Source organism: Muntiacus reevesi, chromosome 1 (genome assembly GCF_963930625.1).
Source record: "Muntiacus reevesi chromosome 1, mMunRee1.1, whole genome shotgun sequence".
Lineage (NCBI taxonomy): Eukaryota > Metazoa > Chordata > Mammalia > Artiodactyla > Cervidae > Muntiacus > Muntiacus reevesi.
This window is the reverse complement of record NC_089249.1, coordinates 6,859,072-6,880,467: the sequence shown is the minus strand read 5'-3', so window position 1 is coordinate 6,880,467 and position 21,396 is coordinate 6,859,072. Positions and strand designations below refer to the sequence as shown.

Sequence of the window (21,396 nt, the reverse complement as noted above, 5' to 3'; positions counted from 1 at the left end):
AGAGAGACAATATAAACAATGATGAAGAGTTCTGGCAAGTAGGATCACCTAGGTTTAAAGACCAATTCTACCACATATAACTATATAACCTTTTTGAAATTATTGGCCTGTGCCTCAGTTTCCTCATTTAAGGAAATGGGAATCATAACAATAACTACTTTAAAAGCCTGTCCTGTGAGTAACGTTAAGACCAAATGAGCTGATATATATTTTTATCATTGTTTAATATTCACTAAAACCCACTTGCTTTAAGTTGATCTTGAAATAGTGAGATACAGTAGTAATCTTCCTCACCCGGCACTTTGATCACAACACTCTTTTATTCAAACACATTTGCTGCTTCCCCGTTCACTACCTGTTACAGAATAAGGTATCGTTCTTCGATCTGATATTTAATCATCTTCATAAAACGTCTCTACCTTTTTCAGTTTACTTCAGACTGTTCTGCATAGATGTTTCCGTTTAGCCAAATGGCTACTCACTATCTTTCATGAGTAACCTGGGCTTTCCTGGCTTTGCTCTTGTATCCATACCAGCTCACCTGTCTTGAATGACTACTCTGTTTCTCTGACTAGGGCCTGTGCCTAGGGCCTTTAAAACATAGTTTTTCATAAATCCTGCCTGACTATAACCTAGCCTCCCATGGCTAATTTTTTCCCTTGAACTGTGGTTACACATACTGCAAGTACTCTTTGTGTAGTGATAAATCATATACTTTGTTTTGTTGTTGTCTTGGGTTGAACATTTATATAATTTGTATTGTGAAACATTTTTTCTTTTTTAAGAAGCTTCTTTAAATTTTGGGAAAATATATATAACCAAATTTACCATTAAGTATATTTACAGTGCTGTGCATCCATCATCATCAGTCTCCACAACTCTTTTCATTTTGTAGACTGAAACTCTGTACTTATTAAATAGTAACTCCCCATTTCCCTCTCCCTCCACTGATTTTCTGTGTTTGTGAATTTGACTCTTCTAAGTACCTCATATAGGTGAAATCATATAGTATTTATTGGAGAAGGCAATGGCAACCCACTCCAGTGTTCTTGCCTGGAGAATCCCAGGGACGGGGGAGCCTGATGGGCTGCCGTCTGTGGGGTTGCAGAGTCGGACACGACTGAAGTGACTTAGCAGCAGCAGCATATAGTATTTGTTTTGCTGTGGCTGGTTATTTTACTTTATTTTATGTCATCAGGGTTTACCCCTGGTGAAGATAGATACTTGGCTTTTTTATGTGTCATACTCTCCCTTATTTTTAAGGCTGAATAATCATTGCACGTGTATGTGGTTTTGTTTACTGACTTCTGTGTTGATGGACAGCTGGGCTGTTCCCACGTTCTGGCTGCTCTGGACATGAGTGTACAGATACCTCTTTGAGATACTGTTCTTCTTTTGGTTGTATACTTAGAAGTGGAATTGCTAGATCAGATGGCAATTCTATCTTACATTTTTTGATGAGTTACCATACTGTTTTCCATAGTGGCTCCATTATTTAATCTTCTATATAATATTTTAATTTATATATATATATGTAATTGCTAGGTTGTGAGTCTTTTAAAGGAAGGACTCCTATCTTAAACTCATGTCTTCACACAGGTCCTAGAAGACAGTATCTATTTAGTGAGCCTCTATCCATTTCTCTTCCTTCTCTTAGCACATTGTCTCTCTATCTCTCTCTCTGTCTTACTCACTATCTCTCACGTTACCCCACATCTGTGAGCTCTGTCTCTTGCTTCCTACATAAAAGCATCTTGAGTCATTTGTTTCTCCCTAGCTCTGCTGACCACTGCCTAACACATAGTAAGCATTAAATCACTATTAGCTATGGTTAGTGGTATTCTTCAAGGATCATGCAGAAGAGGGCTGGACATTTTAAGTGGGGAAAATGGATATAGTAGAAGTATGGAAGATGAGACAAATAAGGTAAATGTTAACAAGTTAGTTTAGTTATATCTGAAAGAAATCTGCAGATTTTCTAGCAGGCTAGTACAAAATTCTCAAGAGAGGCAGCCTTAAGGAAAAGATTCTTATGCTTAATAATATATAAATGGATTACTCATCTTTTTTTTTTTTTTTATGGTATATTTTATAGGGGTGTTGGTTGCATTTTCTTTGAAATGGCTTCTGGAAGACCTCTGTTTCCAGGATCAACTGTGGAAGATGAACTGCACTTAATTTTCCGACTGCTAGGTAACAGAACTCTGTTCCCAATGATTTGTTACCTATAATTGAGTAGCTGGATATGACTACATCTTTAAAATATATATTTATAAATTTGATACTGAGACTAACATAACTAGCTGTTATAAGAATTAGAATTTGCATGTTACGATAAAGATCCTTCTCGATAACTTCTGCTTTTTATTTACCGATTTCTACCTGTGCAGTAATGATTTTATTGGAAACACAGAGAAGAGAAATATTGAAAATTGACTTTCAGTATGTTATTAGGAAATATTTTAACTTAGATGTCAATTAGGCATCATTTTTGTAGAATCTTTGCTTAGTCTGAAAAAAAGTCTGTTTACTATTTCATTCTAATTTTAGTTGAAACAATCAAATTATCTACTAAATATAAGTTGTATTTAAGACACTTTTGTTCTGCCTATATATATTTGCCTGTATAAAAATTTCTTTATAAGTATATATATTTTTAAATTCAGGAACTCCATCTCAGGAAAATTGGCCAGGTGTTTCTTCAAATGATGAGTTCAAGAACTACAACTTTCCAAAGTATAAACCGCAGCCTCTAATTAACCATGCACCCAGGTATTTTTTTTCTCTCTTTACGTGAAAGGGGAAACACACTTTTTTTTTTTTTTTTAAATTCTTTTTAGTCTCTCTCTCTCTCTCTTTTCTCTTTTTAGTCTCTTGAACCGTTTGTCACGGTAATGATTCAGGAAAAATACTTGATATACATACACAGTTATTAAATATTTTAGAACTTAATTTCTTCCTATGTCAAATTAATTTTATAATTCAATGGCCAAGAATCACCAAACTATGTAAGTCCACAGAATTGAACTGTAAATAAAATGAGCATAGAATATATATGTATATATATATACATAATATAATTCTAGGGTTTATGTAGGTTGTTCCTTTTCTCAGAAAGAAAACAGATTTATGCCTTGTGTGAAGACCATGATGAAATTTATTTTTTCTACACAATTATTCTATATTTTGGGCTTCCCAGGTGGTGTAGTGGTAAAGAATCCCACCTGCCAATGCAGGAGATGTTAGAGATACAGGTTCAGTCTCGGGGTCAGAAAGATCCCCTGGAGGAGGAAGTGGCAACCCACTCCAGTATTCTTACCTGGAAAATCCTATGGACAGAGGAGCCTGGCAGGCTACAAAGACCATGGGATCGCAGAGAGTTGGACGCGGCTGAGCACGTACATTCTATATTTACTTAGGAATGTGTTATAAGTAAAATCTTGGCTCTTATACAAGATGACCCATCAGAATTTTGGCCAGTGTTAATGATAATTTGTATTTGAAGAATATGAACTTTCTGACCCTTCATGTTGCTCATCCAGTTATAGACCTACCTCAGATCAATCTAAGACACCCATTAAAATTTGAGAATGTTTTTACTTACTGAATATATTACATTTCTGTAAGTAACATAGAATCACTAACCCCCTTTGTATTGTTTCATCTTTCCTTAAGAAAAAATAAATGTGAAAAGGGCACCAAGATACCAAATAAGGCAAATATCTGTTTTAATCAAAAGCCATTCACATTGCTCACAACATAACATACTCACTCTAGTTCCATTTATTCTCAAGATAGGGACAGTTAGTAAGATCATTCTGGTGCCAAAACTATTTTGAAAGTGTTTATGTGATTTGATAGCCTTGTCAGTAAACTAACTGGTAGCATTCTAAGTAGACTTCCTAAGAAGGAAGAATAATATAACGTGTTAGACTTTTAGCGTAAAAGCATAAATCCTGTTTCTGTCATATATATATTGCCATATATATATTGCTTGTTGTTGTAATATCCAGGGTGAAAGTTGCAGCTCTTTAAAGCAGGTTCATCATGAACTTAGTACCTACCTTATCTGTAGCCTGATAGCTCAGTTGGTAAAGAATCAGCCTGCAATGCAGGAGACCCTGGTTCAATTCCTGGGTTGGGAAGATGACTAGAGAAGGGATAGGCCACCCACTCCAGTGTTCTTGGGCTTCCCTTGTGGCTCAGCTGGTAAAGAATCTGCCTGCAATGTGGGAGACCTGGGTTTGACCCCTGGGTTGATCTTCTCCAGGGAAGATCCCCTGGAGAAGGGAAAGGCTACCCACTCCAGTATTCTGGCCTGGAGAATTCCATGGACTGTATAGTCCATGGGGTCACACAGTTGGACACGACTGAGCAACTTTCACTTTATCTGTAGCCACAGAGTTCCAGGTGTTTGTCAGAATGGCAGACTGCAAAGGATTAGGAGACTCTGGAGAATCTCTAGGCCAGAGCATCCACAGTACCTACTAAGAGCACTTCAGGTGGGAGGGAGGGAAGGCAGTTTCCGTAATTGTGCTTTTGCCAGTGAAGATCAGTGCATGATAGAATTTGTGATTTGTGACTTCTGATCAAGAGATTATCCCTTTAAGGTAACTCCTAAATCTTCTACTTCCTGTTTTATTAATTTCATCCTTACAGTTTTCTGCCTTTATTGACTATGTCATTGGTTTTGTATCCCTTTTAAATAAACTGTTATGAAATTATTGAGGCATATTTAAATTGAATGTTATAGCTTCTAGTAACCAACCTTCAGCATATTGTCCTGTAAAAATCTGTTGAGTGATTCATCTCTGTTTATCTTGAACCACAGTGACAAATTTGGAGGTCTCTTACCGTCTTGTTTTCACCTATATAATATGAAATGATGCCATTGTACTCTTGCCTTCACTAGAACACTGAAAACAGATCTAGTTTACTAAAGTTTTTTTCAATAATAGAGGTTATTTTGTTTAGAGATAAAATGGTGATTTTAAAAAATTCTGTCATTTTAGTAATCTAATTTACTCTTGAATATTGAAATTTTGAGTTGACGCCCAGTTACTTGTGGTTGCTTCTTAAGGGGCACAATAAATCTTAAGGATAAAACAGATTTGAATCTGTTTGAAAAACTGCAAAGTGTGCTATTTTAGGGCACTTGAATTTAGCAGATGAAAACACTTGGAAAATAGTTTTATTTAGCAAGTTGCTATCAGTTAAGATTAATAAATAAATGGTTACTTGTCCTTCCTTGTTTTTAGATTAGACTCTGAAGGAATTGAGTTGATAACAAAATTTCTTCAGGTAAGTTACATCTTTTTTATAGTGATTAAATGGTGTGTTAACTTCTCTGAGCCTTAGTTTTTTCATCTATAGACTGGGATCAGTAATATCCCTCTCATAAATAAGATTATTTATGCTAGTATCTAGCATGCTTAAGACACGTGCTTAGGTGAAAAAATACGGTTTCTCCTAGTGTGTCTGGGTCTCTCCTTGTAACCTATGTACAGGCCTGTGCATAGCATATTCCCTTCACCTCCCCCTTTTTTCTTTTTTGAAGCTTATTTTTGGTGATTATTGGCGATCATGGAAGCCAAAGAGATAGTTGCTAATTGCTTTTGTTGTCCATCAACTTTCTTGGTGATTCGCCACCAGACTATGTAGAAACAGAAAAAAAAGACATATAAAAATGTGCATAGCATATTCCCTTCACTGAGGTAGTTAACTGCTGGCAGTGATCAACTGTGTCAAGGCCATGTTCTCTGCAGTTCATGTTTTCTTATGTTCTCTTTCTTTTTTCCTTATACCTACGCTTTACAGGCTGTTGTACCTCCAAATACCATCCATATCTGCATTCAGAGCAGAAACGACAGAGAGGATAAGAGAGTGTCAGTCACATTAGTCTTCTTGTATTTGTAAAGCAAAGGCTTTTCCAAAAACCCCTCTAAGGACTTCTTCCTATGTCTCTGAAATCTTCATATGGCTAAAATATTAATTGTAAGAGAGGCTGAAAATTGGGGAGCTGGATTGCCATAATTAGCCTAAACTTAGAACAGCCATGATTCATATGTCAGAGTTGGAAGCATGAATGCCTTAAATCTACATTATCTCTTGAAGGAAAAAGGGGAAATGGGTATTGAATAGGTAACTTAATAATATCTTTCATAAAGGTATTAGTTACATTTCTAATAATCCTTTGTTGTTCATGAAGGAAAGTAACACGATAGATCAGATATTTTGCTTTTTTCCATCACTTCAGAAAATAAAAGGTATCTTAATCTTTAGTTAAAGATCTAGCTTTATTTTGGAAATTTGTAACTGAGATCATTGCTACACAAGCTCCAGTAGTAACTCAATTTAGAGCATAGTAAATTCATTCTTAAAAATAAATCATTGTATTAAGTAGTCAAGATAATGGTAGCTCTAAACGCTTAACTGCTCATTTGTATGTGTGTCCCCTGCCCCTCACACATGCTTTTTCCAGTATTTAGAGAAAAAAATTAATGAAGCAGTTTTTTTTGGTTTTTCACAGTATGAATCTAAGAAAAGGGTTTCAGCAGAAGAGGCCATGAAACATGTGTACTTTCGAAGTCTGGGACCAAGAATACATGCTTTACCTGAAAGTAAGAGAAATTCTAGTATGTCCTCCCATCCACTTCTATTTTTATCCAGGTTTGAGACGGGGGTGAATTAGGAGTCTAGGAAGGGACTGTTGGTTTTTAAGCCTAAAATTCTGGTCTTTTTATAATTAGATCAGAATTACTTGAAGGGAGGTGTATGTCTTATTTACCTGTTTTAATTTATTTCTTTTAACACTGAGCATGTTGCTACGACTCTCAGAAATCAGTAGCACTTACATGTGGGTCATTAGTCTTATTGGACTTATGCTGGAAGATGCCATCCAATGATAGACATTGTCATTAGGCCCAATCTGAATTACTTTGGTTCAGAGTTGTTAAAAATGGATTTCAAGCAAGTTGTAATGAAACACAGCCAAAACATTAGTTTTCTCATGAAAGTAAATTTCCTTTTTAAGACGTGAAGATGGTTTTCCTTTACTGTGTTCACTCTGACTTAACTCTCCCCATGACAGAGGTGAGCATATTGTCATTAAAATAGCTGATTTTTCATGCCTGAGGTAACTGCTTGATTTTACTCAGAACATTCTTAAAAATTACCCCAATATTTTCTTTAAAACTGAGCAAGGTGAGTGGGGAACTAAGAGAATATTTTGGAAATGAGCTACCAAAAGCTTTCATTAATTTCCCATTCTCATTTACTAGACAGTGGTTTTCTAATTGGAACCAAGACTCCTCAAGACTCTTCACTTAGAACTTACAGGATATTTTGTAATGAAAGACTACCTCTGTGGCAGAGATGGAAATGAGAAAGATGAATTACAAGTATTTTTTAGGATGCTATTTACATTTCATTATTATTGCTAATATCAAGTTTTAAAGTTTGAGTTGCAGTAAAGGTGTATAAACCTATTTCTTGTTTTGCTGTAAAGTTCTGAAGATAGTTTAAGAATTTGACCTTCACTGCCATCATAAGACAAATGGAGAAAGGATAGAATAAAACCAAGTAATACATTTTGATGAGGTCTCCCAACCTCAGTAAGCCCTAGAAATAAAGCAGTGTTCATTCTCCTCAGAGAAACACACATTCACAGCCTGAGTTAAAGCCAGGTTGGAGGAGAAAGGTTCTGAGGGGAGATTATTTCGCTTGGTTTACTTCTCAAAACCTTGGAACAAAAGAGAAAATATTTCAGTGGGGCTTTAAATTTTTAAATTAGTATAAATGTTTCACGTTCACTCAGTATATAATTTAGACATTTTGTCTCTAGTTGGATTATATTTGCTTTAATGATAGGCTTTCATCTGCTATTTTTTATCTATGCATTTTAGGTGTATCAATATTCAGTTTGAAAGAGATTCAGTTGCAAAAGGACCCCGGTTTTCGAAATTCTTCTTATCCAGAGACAGGTGTGTTTGTCATAAACCATTTCACATGTCGATCATGAAATTTTGCGTGGAACCAAGATTTTGGTTTATAAATTGATCAGTAAAATTATTGATGTAAAAACCAATGTACAGTGCATTCCACAACTGTGTATGTTTAGCATTGCACATACTCACTTTTCTGTATGATGTGGGCAGCTCAGTAATTCTTCAGAGAGAACCTGACTCAGTGCAATCAGGGATCCTGAAAGCTGCAGATGGCACAGAGACCTCTTACAAGTGACCTGGCTTGATCACTGACACGCCATCCCTGGCACCTGAGGCAGAAGATACATCTGTGCTCCCCTAGTCATCAGGCTCATCACTTCGAAGCATAGAAGCTGTAGACTGGCCCCATCAACAAGAGGGTCCTTTAAGACAGAGCTGATCTCTCTTACCATGGAATTAGCTTTTGCTGGTGGGAACATTAGCTTCATAGAGTCACCAAATACTGTATGTGGGATAAAACTGAACCATGAACTGCCTCATAAAATGACTTTATATTTTAGGACATGGGAAGAACAGAAGACAGAGCATGCTCTTTTAAGTCTGATAACATGGTTTCAAGCCCAGCCCCCAGCCTTTCTTATCAATCAAGGACTCAGATCTGAAGGCAATTATTTCTTTTGGTGGACTTGGAATCTTCGTTTGTCTACACTGTCCTCTTCACAGTGGAGTCTTTTTATTTCAGATCTACAAATTGTTTTTATATTTGTTGTCACAGTGTGACAATTTTTTTGTACAGTTGGTTTTAAGGTCTTCTCTGCCATTAGAGCCAGTAGGTTACAGCTGTTGATGTAACTATAGCTGCAGTTTTTGTGCAGGACTGAGAAACACAGTGCATTATTTATTGCGGAATCATTGCTGCTAAATAACTACTGTCTGTTTATTTAACACAACAGTTGATGCCTGAAGAAGTTGCAGTGGCTTTATTATATGTGAATGCATCTGTTTCTCCTCACAAGTTGTTTTACTGCTGCATTTTTTGTTTGTTTTTAAAATTAAACTGCATTGTTTCCTGGAATGTAAATTTAGCTTTGCTTAACAGTAAAATAAGTGAGCCAACTTGAACACTCTTGCGTTCATGCTATGTAATCTTTTATTGAACATTGGCAAATAGAGTAGCTAAGAAATTGATAAGCACATCATGTTTAGGAAAGCATGTGATGCAGAAGTTGATTCAGGCAAGTGAATACCTGACATTTTGGGGATCTCGAATTACATACCAGTAAATTAAAGTACCAAAATTATTTATTTTTACCTTTCCTCATTTTAGAAATACTTACTGCATATTATCGGATATTTGTATACTAACACACTTAACCTGTTTTACCTTGTGCTTTAATTTAGTTAAAAACAAACCATGCAAGTCCAGTCAAACATGAGAGATCTTGTTTTGTTTATTTGTCTTAAATACAATTCTTTTATTAGAATGGATGATTCTTCATTGGGGAACAACTTATTTCATTTGAGAGATGTGTGTACATGTGTGTTTTAATAGCATTCACTTGGAATCAGCTGAAAGCTGTAATATGTGTTTGAAATGAGCCATGATAAATAACAAACGAGAGAAATGAGAACTTGGAAAATTGTTTTAAAGCATTCTAGGTATTATCTGTTTACCAGAGATAGTAAATATTACAGTTTTAATTATGCATCTTTTTGAGCATCATAAATACACCTTGGTGTTGGTAACAGTGCTTTAAGCATTTGTGTTCACTTTTAAGGACTATTTGTTTAGTGCATCTTACCAACTGCAGATCTTAATTGCTATATTTTGAAATGATCATGTAAATTTGGGGCTTATATATCATGAAAAGAGTCATAACTTAATTCATTTTCCTGACATTCACTGTAAAACATTCAGGGGTCCTACCATTTCTGTTCAGGAAATCTTGTAGTTTATTGTTATTTAACAGTATTAAGTGAATTTTTGTATATTTCATTTTAACTTTATTTGTGAATAGTGATTGTGGCATGTTTGGGGTGTTATTTTAATATTTCATGATATTGAAGTTTTAATTTTTAAAAAAGAAATTTCTGGAAGAAACAGATTCATGTGTAATGGTGAATATTGGACCACTACTGCTTTTCACATTTGTAAATTGGTTTTATGTTAAACTCTGTAGCCTAACAAACTGCTGTTATTTCTAACTGACAGACATGTATTAATATTGTACTTTGAAGGTTATAAATATTATGTGAAAATTCCTCCATTTTGTTTCAAAGTTTATAATAACAAAATCTTCATGTTGTTAAAATGTGGTTTTGTTGAGTCATGATTCTTTCTTGGGGAAGAAGGTTGTGCAGAATGGGACCATTTTATTTTATGTGTCTCAAGATGATGAAGTGTCTCTGTGCCAGTAGCAATTAATTTATAATTGTGCTGGCCATTCATTTACTAATCTTTACTGTAATTTTATAGGATAGCACTTTTAATTGTCAGATTTTTCATTTCATAGGTTATATATTTGATTTGTTGAAAATTTGACAGTTATCCTATTGTTTCATTCTTGCATATAAAAGGTGAAGAATTGTATCCAACAGTTATATAAAATTGCTCTTCCTAGGAAAAACTACAGATGTTCCTTCATTTTATCAAGGAATTTGATTTTCTTTTTTTGATAACTTGAGCATCATTCAGATTCTGAAAACTTTGCAGTGAAGAGAACTGAAGCTCAAATTGTGAACCTTGAACAGATGATTCATCTTAAACTGATAAGGTTCTTAAAGGTAAGAGGGGATGCCTTTTTTGTTTTCCTTCCAAGTGATGATGATAACATGTTGAATATGTCATACTCTATATAGAAGTGGCTGCTTTATTAGCTTACGAAAGCCTACTTGTTAACATGTTATAATCTTTTTGACCCAAGACAGTTCATGTGGTTTGTGTGTGTTTTTACTATTTTTTAAAATTGTGGTAAAATACATGTAACATAAAATGTACCATTTTTGCACTTTGTTAGCATACAGTTTAGTGGCATTAATTATTATGTTCACAGTGTTGTAAAGCAGTTACCTATCTATTTCCAGGATTTTTCATCACTCCAAACAACAGAAACTTTGTAGCCATTATAATCTCCACCCCCCTGCCCCCCACACACACCACCATGTTTTCTCCTTGCCCCATCCTTTGGGTAACCTCTTACCTAGAATAAGCAAATTCAGAGAGACAAAAACTGCATATTTTATGTAAGGGGAATCATACCACACTTGTTTTTTTGTCTCTGGCTTATCTCACTTAACATAATGTTTTCAGGGTTCATCCACATTGTAGCGTGTGTCAGACTTCATTTGTTTTCATAGCTGAGTAACATTGTTGCATGACTGTACAGCATTTGCTTATCCATTTATGTTTCTCCAAGCAAAATGTGGATAATTTGCTTATCCATTCATCTGTTGATAGACATGGGGTTTTTTCCCATTTTTGGCTGTTGTGAATAATGTTGCTATGAACACTGGTGCACAAGCATCTGTTTGAGCCTTTCTTTTCAAATTCTTTGGGTTCATATACCAGGAGTGGAGTTGTTGGGTCAGTGGGTAATTTGATCCTTAACTTTTTCAGAAACCACCAAACTCTTTTCTACAGTACCCACACCATTTTACATTTTCAGTAGTTATGCATGAGGTCCAATTTCTCCTCATCCTTGCTTCTTTTTTTCCATTATATTCATTCTGATAGCTTTGAAGTGGTGTCTCATTGTGGTTTTGATTTCCCTAAGGACTTAAGGGTGTTAAGCACCTTTTCATGTGTTACCATTATCTGCTTTAAAGAAATGTATATTTAAGTCCTTTGCCTTTAAAAAGTTTGGTTGTATACCTCTTTTTTGTTGAGTTGTAGGAGTTCTTTATATAGTCTAGAATGTTATGACATACATGATTTGTAATTATTTTCTTCTGTGGGTTGTGCTCACTTACTTTATGGTGTCCTGTTGATAAAAGTTTTTTATTTTCATGAAGTCCAGTTTATTTTTTCTTGTGTTGCCTTTGCTTTTGGTTGCATATTTAAGTTGCAGCAGCTAAATCCAAGATGATGAATATTTTCCCCCGTTTTAAGAATTTTATAGGTTAGTGCTTACATTTAGGACCTTGTTCTGTTTTGACCTCATTCTTTTGCATCTGAGTATCTAGTTTTCCTAGGCCTGTTTGTTGAAATACCTGTCTTTTTCCCCCTTGGCACCCTTGTTGAAAATCAATTGATCATAGAAATGAGGGTTTATTTGGGGGTTCTTAATTCTGTTCTCGGTTTTACATCGCTATCCTTCTACCAGTACCACAGTGTTTTAATTAATTGTAGCTTTATAAGTTTTGCAGTCAAGAAGTGTGAGTCCTCCACTTCTGTTTTTCAAGACTGTTTTGTATATTCCAGGTTCCTTGAAATTCCATATAAATTTTAGGATGAGATTTTTGGGATTGTGATGAATTTATTGAATCCATAGATCAGTTTGGGTAGTATTGTGATCTTAACAATATTAAGTGTTCTAATCCACGAACGTGGGATGGCTTTAATTTCTTGATGTTAATTGCAGCTAAAAGAGTAAATGGTAATGTAGTTTTCCCCTCCTCATTACCTCCCTACCTCAGTGCAGAATGACAGAACTTCAGATTTAAGTGATCAGAGGACCAGTTTTCAAATACATTCCCTTCTATCCAACTCAGTATCAATAAAGTATATTTGTTTCCTTAAATACCTGTTTAAATAAGATTTACATATAGTGTTTCAATGTGCAATATTTAAGCTAAATAACATTCTTTTTCCAACTTCACCCATAGAATAGTGGCATTTGAATCATCCCAAGTAAATGGAAGTAATACAACCCACTTGCCTCTTCACACCTTTTATCACAAAGTATTTATTGAAAAAAAATAATATAACAGTAAAAATGATACATATATGAAAATTGAGTGAAGATTTGCAGTCATAGAAAAGATGTGTACAAAGAGACCAACAGTTAGGTTATAGTTCTATAAACTTTACCATAGCATTTTAACACTGATCAAGCAAACATATAAAAAGGGAAAACAAACTTATTATGTTCTTTGAAACCTATTTTTTTACTAAAATAATTGTTTAAAAAAAAAAAGACAAACCCAACACACACACACACACACACACACAGAGAATGAGGCAGAGCAATAAGGATTATACTTTAACACCTCCAGTTCTCTATTTGTGTTATGTGAGTTTTTTGGTGCATCAAAAATTACTGTATTTTTTCCATTTCTAACAAATGGAGCTAGAGTGTATGTTAATCATAGTATTTGGAGGAAGGGAATACTAGGTTGAGGTTTTTGCACATTGACTGACTTCGTTTCTCTGTAAGAATCTTGCATTTGAGGTATGCTCTTATCTGACAAGTTTTTTGTTTGTTTTTAATGCTCTTTTGTTTTTTTCTACCTAACATGCGGTTTGGGGCCAGCAGTTACCTTACAGCTGGGCATGGGGAAGTAGAACTGGACTGAACACCAATCATTGTTCTGCCTTCAATGAGCTATGTAGCTTTAGGCATTCCCGCTTCTGTGCAGTTGTCCTTACCTGGAAATGGTGGTTGGATGTATCTCAAAGGCCTCTTCTAACATTTTGTGTTTGGTGAACACCAGTCCCCTGGACTAGCTCTTTTATTTTGGTACAGAATTATCCTTAGCCTGTGGGTAGTGACAATAGTGTCTCCTTGCAGATTGTGGCACCAGGCCCATTACTTTATATTCAAGGATGCATATTAGAGTGTTTGGATTTTTCCCCCAGATAAGGGGGAATATCACCAAATAAAATTCCTGAAAATCTCAAGCTCAATTCCAGTTGAACATCTCAAGTGTCGCAACATAATTTTAGAATGCTTGAAAACTCAAATGTTTGTTTGTTTTTTACCCTTTCTCATAATCCCTGCCATTTAATGCCTCATTTGGATCAGTGAATTATTTAGCCACATTTCAGATTGGTTTCTGTTACAGTTACATGGAGTTGCAGGCACTGGGCACCTCTCAGTTGTTGTATCTTACATTAGAACTTTACTACTTCATACACAGATTGGCACCTTAGACTGGTGCCTGCTGACTTTTTTGAAGGAACAAAAAATGTTTCTGTTATCACTGTTCTAAACTACAGTACACAAAAGGATTCACTGCTTAGTACTGCAGATTGTTACATAATACGTTCAGTTTCACAATGATAATGTTCCTGAATAACTTATGTTATTTTTTTTTTAATCAATTTTCCTTCATTCTCACCATGAACAGTAATACATAAAGCAGTGTATCCTACACCTCAGTTTCCACAACCAAGGCTCTACCCATACACATGAAGATACCTGGTATTACAAAATGTTTTCTTTGTTATATGTATTCATCACCAGTCTGTGAACCTTTTCCAAAGCATAGGATTCTTAAATGTTAATTATAATTTCTGGGGTTCAGAGAAACCCTAACTTACATACAGTAAATGCATCAGAGAGGTATGATTCTCAATGGAAAATGGGAAGAACCAGGTTAATTTTTTAAAATAAGAATGTGCTAACCTAGGAAATATTCCAGGGGCATAGAGTGAGTGAACTTTATGTCGTTTTTCCATCTCAGGCTTTTGTGTGGAAGGAGTCTCAAAGAAATGTAAACAGGAGGCTAACCTTTCAAGGTTCATTTTTCAAAAAATGCACTTTAGAACATTCTTTTAAGAAAGTTTATTGTCTAAATATGGCTTAGTTGTTTTTTATAAAAACATTACTTGGACATTATAGTCACTGAATTTCAGTTCAAAAGAGGTTCTAAGGCAGTCTCATACAGTTGAAAGCCAAAAAGAAAAGTAATGAATGCTTTCATATTGCCTACTTGTGAAAAATAATGAAATTCTACTAGAGAGTTGTTTGATACTAATTTTTGTCTTTCAAACATTTTCTCTTAATACTAAAAATATATATATATAGATAATTTACAATAAACTAAATGCAAAGGAAGGCACAGCTGGTTATAGTGTATATAAGCACAGTTCAGCATTTGCAGAATTAAAGAGGAAGAAAGCTTCACATCCTTATTACATTGAAAACCATTTAGAAAAGTTCTTCACTGTCAACAGTGTTCAACACTTAAGAACTAAGAAGATATAAAAACAAAAACATTAAAATTCACTTAATGCAAAACAGATTTTCATATATACTTGAATATAAAAAAGTTTTTAAAATGCTAACACAAATCTAGACCATCCATGTTATGAAAAGTGCAAACCAAATTAACAGACGGGTTTCACAACATCCTTCTCACGACACAGGTACACTAGCCCATGGGGACAAATCTGCTTCATCAGTTAGTGAGTCTTTAAATTGTGGCCAGATGTCATCAGGATTTCTGAGAGTTTGAAGAAAGCAGTACTGGAGAAGCAGCTCTGTCCAGACTGGGGATTGGCACTGGCATGTGGCCGTTAAGCAGTGTGGGGAACTGTAGGGGCAAAAGATGTTTACAATAATTATTGCAAATCCATTGGGAAGACCGGAGTTATTAAACATTCCTAGACAGACCACAGTGGACCAGTTCTCTCATCACCCCTGTGATTGATAGAGGTCAGTTGCCAATTTTTAAAATAATTTTATTTATTTATTTTTGGCTGCCCTGGCTCTTCGTTGCAGTGTGTGAGCTTCTCACTGCAGTGGCTTCTCTTGCTGCGGAGCTCAGGCTTTAAGCATGTAGGTGCACGAGCTTGTTTGCCCTAAGGCATGTGGAATCTTCCCGGGCCAGGAATTGAACCCATGTTCCACACATTGGCAGGCGGATTCTTAATGCCTGGACCACTAGGAAAGTCCATGTTGCCAGTTATTTTACAGAATGAGTAACTGGAAGATGACAGTGAAATCAAGACTACGTATAGCAGAGGCCAAAGCTTAGAAAATATCCCAAGTTATTTATGTGCAGAGACTCCTAGGAAAAATACATGCTTTATATGTTGCTAAAGCATGTTCTCATAGTGTTTCTAGAAGATTCCATTCTATTCAGAATGATCATTTGCTTTTCATATTAAGAAAAATCAGTTTTGGAAACCAGGAAACTCTTTGTATATGAATCAGTAATTTCTCATATTGTATTTTGAAACTATCAGTTTTCCAGAGTACTACTGATGTTTCTCAGTAACTGTTAAAAATGAGGAATATTTTTATCTTCAGAGATTTAGAAAATAGTATCTTTAAAAATATTCTAGTTAAAATGATAACAGCAAACCAAATAGATAACCCGTAAGTGCCAAAATTTATAGTTAATTTGTCTTGTTGGTAACTAAGATGGCACAAAAGTATATGCTTTGATGTCTTTCATGTCTAAAGTATAGCAGCTATACTCCCAACTGAACACAAAATACTTAAAGACCTCCTTCTAAAACACGATCGCTGAAAACGAAGTTTTCCTTGTTGAGGACAAGATGAGTCACAGTGATCTCTCGGGCTGTCTTCTAGTTTAATTCTTACTTAGTCTAGATACTGTGCTTTCTGTATCCAACTGCCCAACTTACTTCAATGTCAGTGGCAAGCGGGTGGTGCTGTTACTTACTGTTTCTGTAATGGTTATAATCAAGGTTTTCTTTCCTGGCACTTTGAATTGTAATGTTATATAGAATTTTATCCATTTCATCTGGGGTTATCAAATCTATTTACATTTAACTTATACTTTTTATTTAAGGTGTGCTCCTCACCACTATTCCCATTGATTAATAGACACTGGAAGAAGAGCAGACTCTGAATTCTCATACTTGTAGTTTATTTACATCTTCTCTCATTTTAGTTGTTGTTCATCTTACTAGTGTTTTCAAAAGAATCACCTTTTGGTTTTGTTATTGACTTCTGTCCGCTTTATTTCTGTATACTCAAGTGTCGTAGTCTTTCTTGGTTAGCCTGACCTGACATGTTTCATATTCGTCTTTATTGCCCCCCCTCCCCTCCCATCATCCACACACAGTTCCTTTTCTTAAATTACAGCATTCCCCAACTTTTGTCCTCAGTACCATACTCAACAAACGTTTCTTGGCGTCAGTTAGATAGCCCCGGCACCTCTTCCTCACTTACTCTAAAGTCAGTAAGGATGGTCAGGAGCAGGACACTAAACAGGAATCAGGGCTGCACCGCTTGGTAACATGGGATGTTGGGCAAATTGAGCAACATCTCTGGGCCTTTGTTTCTTTTTTCTTTTTCTTATAAAATTGGTCATCTTTTCATATAGAGCTATTGAGACTATTCAATAAGGAGCCATGAAAAGTGCTTTAGAACAATGTCTGACATGCGGTAGCCCTCAAAAAATTGTAGCTGTTGTTATCAATACCATTCCCAGTCTTTTAATCACTTAGTAATCCTTGCCTCTTCCTGATTTTTCACTGAGTACTCCTTATACCCATGTAAAAGTCATCCTCTCAATTTTACCTCTGGAATGTCATTTTCACTCTTCTTATGTAAAAGGTGGTTCTCCCCTCAGAATCTGGAGTAGTGTAAATCTCATAGGTTCTTGCCCCTTATTCTTCCTGCCTTCTATCCTCTCTCCACACTATGATACCAGAGATACCTTTCTAAACTAGAGATCTTAGTTATCTCCAGCTTTAAAAGGCCTCCCATGGTTTTCACTTAGCAACTCTTCAGTATACTATCCAAGCCCCACTGCTGCTTTTCCAACCTGTCTATCACCCAGGTCCCTTCCAAAACAGACTATGTATTTTCATATCCAAATGATGCATGCCTGTTCACTTAGAATGTCCTTCACTCTGCCGTGATCCTGTCCCGTCTCCCCAGCTCAGACGTCTCTTCTGCCTTGGGGCCTCTGTCCAGGCCCCAGCTGGAAAGAGCAACTCCTGCTGGGTTCCTGGAGCACTGTGTTTACACATCTGGTATTCACGTGCTGTATATCCCCACAGTCCCTGCCTCAGAGCTTTACAAGTATTTTCTGGGTTAGATTTGTTGAGTTAAAAATTACGGAAAATTCTCTCAGTTGAAAATTACCTTGTTATCTGTACCTACTAGGTATATTCCAAATTTGATCAAAATCTGTTTCAAAAGTGGAATAGACATCCTAAAGACAAGCTTAAAATGCGAAACAGCCCAACTGGGAACCCATCTCACTTTATAAACCAAGGTGTATGTTTAGACTTAGTATAGTGTCTTTGGCATCTCTCTTTTTATGTGTCTCAATTACAAAGCATACCTGTTCTGGAAAGGCTCGTATCTCCACTCTCCTTCTCTTGAAATTCTCAGTATCTGCTATCACTTACTAATAATAGCCGGAGACCCTCAGTGCCAGAACTGCCTCAGCCTTGTCAACTGTTACCATAAGGACTCTGATCTACTTTTCTAATCATAACAGGAAATTTGCCAGCATCATTATAGGCCAAGTCTATTTTTTTTTCCCTTCTCCAACACATTCACATAGCATATGTGAAAGAGGCTTGTTATTTTTAAAGTTACTTTCATTGGTTTAAAAAGCAGTACTGTTGATAGTAACCTAAATTTGAGACTCGATCATTTAAAATGTCTAATTTAAAAAAGATTCTTCTTACCATGTTATTTTAACCATTCTCAAAACTGCAAATTTCGGCTTTCACCAGGTCAGTCCTCTTATCATATACATAGGAAGAGACGTAATACTCTAAAAGGTACAAGGTTATTTTTCTATAGTCTCACAGACCCCAACCCCAAAAAGAGGGTCCACGGCCATACGACCTGTCAGCCATCCACACCTGGTTACATTTCCCCATTCAGGGTTGTGTTCTGAATGGGTCCAGGAGAGAGGACAGGCCCAGTTTGTGAAATCACAGTTCTGAGCAGGTTTTCTTCTGCAGAATTCTAAATGTAAATCAGGAGCCACTGGTCAGCAGTGGTTCTGAGTAAGGTTTCTGGAGCAGCAGCATCTCTAGGAATGTATTAAAGAATGTTATTATCAGGCCCCATCCCAGACCTTCTGAATCAGAGACGCTGGGGGAGGGAGGGACCCAGCCAGGTGCATTTAACACACCCTCTGGCTGAGTCTGCCCTGTGTTAACTTGAGAACCACTGGTCTACAGTACAGAACTACAGTCTACAGTAGTGACTGAAGGGATTCGCATCTTGGCCAATTCCCAGAGCTCCTGATACCTTTTAATGTGTAGAATCAGTGGGGAGATGAACTACTGTTAACTGTTGGGAGTAGCGGGCTAGAAATCTCCAAGAATTCTGGACCAGTAGTTCTGGAGGGCTTCCTTGGGAAGTCACCAAGCGCTGCACAGTCAGGTGGTAAGATTTTCAGCAAGGAGGGAAGTGAGAGTCCATTCATTATTCACATATATCTCAGGAAACCTAAAGAGGCCTTGTGTTGGATTCCAGGATTAGGGTAGGATTACAGGCCCCACTGCCCGCTGTGGAGCACCACACGATCCTGTCTGCTTTACTCAGGAACTCTCTGCTGCTCTCATCTGGAGACTTCCCGGAAATAAGGTCTTTTAGTTTCCGCACCAAAAGATCACCAATCTACAACTTGCCTAATTCTGCATTTGCTCACTGCCTTTTGCTATTGCTAGTTTTTGTTTCTTTGCCTGAGTTAAAATGGCTAAGAATCAACACATTGGCTGCGCATGACCATATCTCAGTTTCTTGTAATGAGAAGGAAGGCCTGTAAGAGAAACCTGATAGCTCAAGTATAGTCACATCATGACATCCTACCTTATCGCTACTAGGAAACCAGAGAAGCAAGATAGTAACCAGAATCTCTCTAGCTCTACCCTTCTCCCAGAGAGACCCTAAATACCAGCATGTATAGCCCCTGGCACAGAGGTGAATATTAACTTTGACAGACGAACAGTAAAGAAAAGCACTGGAGATGTGATCTTATTGACACTTAACTTTCTCAGGCACCTCTTCTCTTGGTGAATTCTGAGGCATCCCTTCCTTTAGTCAGTCAGTGGTAACTGCTGAACATCTTGTGTACCAAGCAGCGTGCTAGATGCCAGGCACACACCACAGCAAACAAGATGCAGTTCTGGCTTCTTGAGGGCCCACTATTTAGTGGGGAGATTGTCAGATGAACAGGCAGTACAAAGTGGTTAGTGCTAGATGCAATGAGAACCAAAGAACGCCAGCTTGAGGTCAGCCAGACTGAGGGGCAGAGGTGAGAGGCAAGGTGGACGAGACAGACAAGGTCAGAATCGGGAACAGAAGGTGTGTGCAGAGTATCCAGTTTTGCCTCGTTCCTGTCCCTGGGATCCTTTCTACACTCACATGTTCAGACAGTAACATCTTGGTCGGTGAGTCATAATCTTTGGGTCTCCAAGAGGAAATACCAATTTCCACATGATAGCAAGTGATGCTACTGCAGGTTTCTAGTATGGAGATGACTAATGAATGCACTTAAACTAGTACGGGGAGTTTTACAAGACGAACAGCTGAGACTTAACTCATCTTTAATCAGATCCCTGGATGCTGCTTTTTTCTATTATGGAACAAGGAAAACTTGATTCTGATTCATAGAATTATGCAGGTAACTTTGCTGTTATTACAATGTAGAGTCCACTATTTTTATCTTTATTTTGTGTGGTTACTATACTAATAGGTTAGTATGTTAAAGTCTTATGAGATTTTATAAAATACAATTAAAAATTTTTTCCTTATAAATTTCCAGTTTTCATAGTTAGTGAAAATAAATGGAGCAATTGGAGAATTTATTGTTCCATTTATGGATAGCTGACATGCGCACACCACCTCAATGAAAATACCTGCCTCTGAAGGCGCCTTTTGCAGCCACGTTAACATGAATTCCTTTTGGAAACTTAAACTGTGAGTTCTGCCCTACATTTAGAGAAAATGTTACCTTGCAGGACTTATCAAGGAAACATATCCCTTAGAAATTGCACATGTACAAGCTCATTTCTAAATGCTCACCTGAAACAGCGTGCTTGGCCCTTGGAGCCGGGCAGGACTTAGTGGAGCAACTGGACTGAGGCTGCTCCAGAAATGTATGCTGGACAGCAGTGGACTCGGGGTCAGAAGCAGTCCATTCGGCGTCTGGGGAAGAAAGCACACGAAGGATTGATGCCTGTATCACCGGTTCCTGCTGTGGTCAGCAGTGTGGCCAGGGGCCCCAGCCCCAAACCAGCCTCATCGTCTCAGGAAAACCTGATGTTATTTCCGCGGGGCTGTGCAGTTCAGTTTCCTTCAGTGCTAACTGTGTGAGCAATTTATATTATAAAGACCGGAAAAGTTACCTTCCTTGACCATTCTAGTAGAAAACTCAAGTTTGTAACAACCTTTGTCCAGCTTCTTTCTTCAATTTGCGCCCCCTCACACATTAAACAAGATTGGTGGCAATAGCAGTAAATACTCCACCTGCCAATGTAGGAGACACAGGAGACGCAGATTTGATCCCTGGATCAGGAAGATCCCCTGGAGGAGGAAATGGCAACCCACTCCAGTTTTCT

General features: G+C 36.9%; 2 protein-coding genes across 6 annotated transcripts in view; one reads left to right on the top strand and one right to left on the bottom strand.

Moving 5' to 3' along the window:
• The window catches only part of CDK17 (cyclin dependent kinase 17), a 103,419-nt gene extending 91,463 nt beyond the window's left edge, over nucleotides 1-11,956 (top strand). For 3 of the 4 annotated variants that reach the window (XM_065937167.1, XM_065937173.1, XM_065937175.1), the window contains exons 12-17: nucleotides 2,096-2,193; nucleotides 2,667-2,772; nucleotides 5,259-5,301; nucleotides 6,530-6,620; nucleotides 7,905-7,982; nucleotides 8,507-11,956. In XM_065937167.1, coding sequence (XP_065793239.1) covers nucleotides 2,096-2,193; nucleotides 2,667-2,772; nucleotides 5,259-5,301; nucleotides 6,530-6,620; nucleotides 7,905-7,982; nucleotides 8,507-8,544 — 454 coding nt within the window. In that variant the 3' untranslated portion in view covers nucleotides 8,545-11,956. Of the gene's footprint in view, nucleotides 1-2,095; nucleotides 2,194-2,666; nucleotides 2,773-5,258; nucleotides 5,302-6,529; nucleotides 6,621-7,904; nucleotides 7,983-8,156 lie in introns of all 4 variants that reach the window. The other variant, XM_065937177.1, reaches the window with a different exon arrangement.
• An 875-nt stretch (nucleotides 11,957-12,831) lies between these two features.
• The window catches only part of ELK3 (ETS transcription factor ELK3), a 69,835-nt gene continuing 61,270 nt past the window's right edge, over nucleotides 12,832-21,396 (bottom strand). For both annotated transcript variants that reach the window (XM_065937153.1, XM_065937159.1), the window contains 2 exons: nucleotides 20,861-20,983; nucleotides 12,832-15,422 (listed from right to left, as the gene is read on the bottom strand). In XM_065937153.1, coding sequence (XP_065793225.1) covers nucleotides 15,324-15,422; nucleotides 20,861-20,983 — 222 coding nt within the window. In that variant the 3' untranslated portion in view covers nucleotides 12,832-15,323. The remainder of the gene's footprint in view (nucleotides 15,423-20,860; nucleotides 20,984-21,396) is intronic.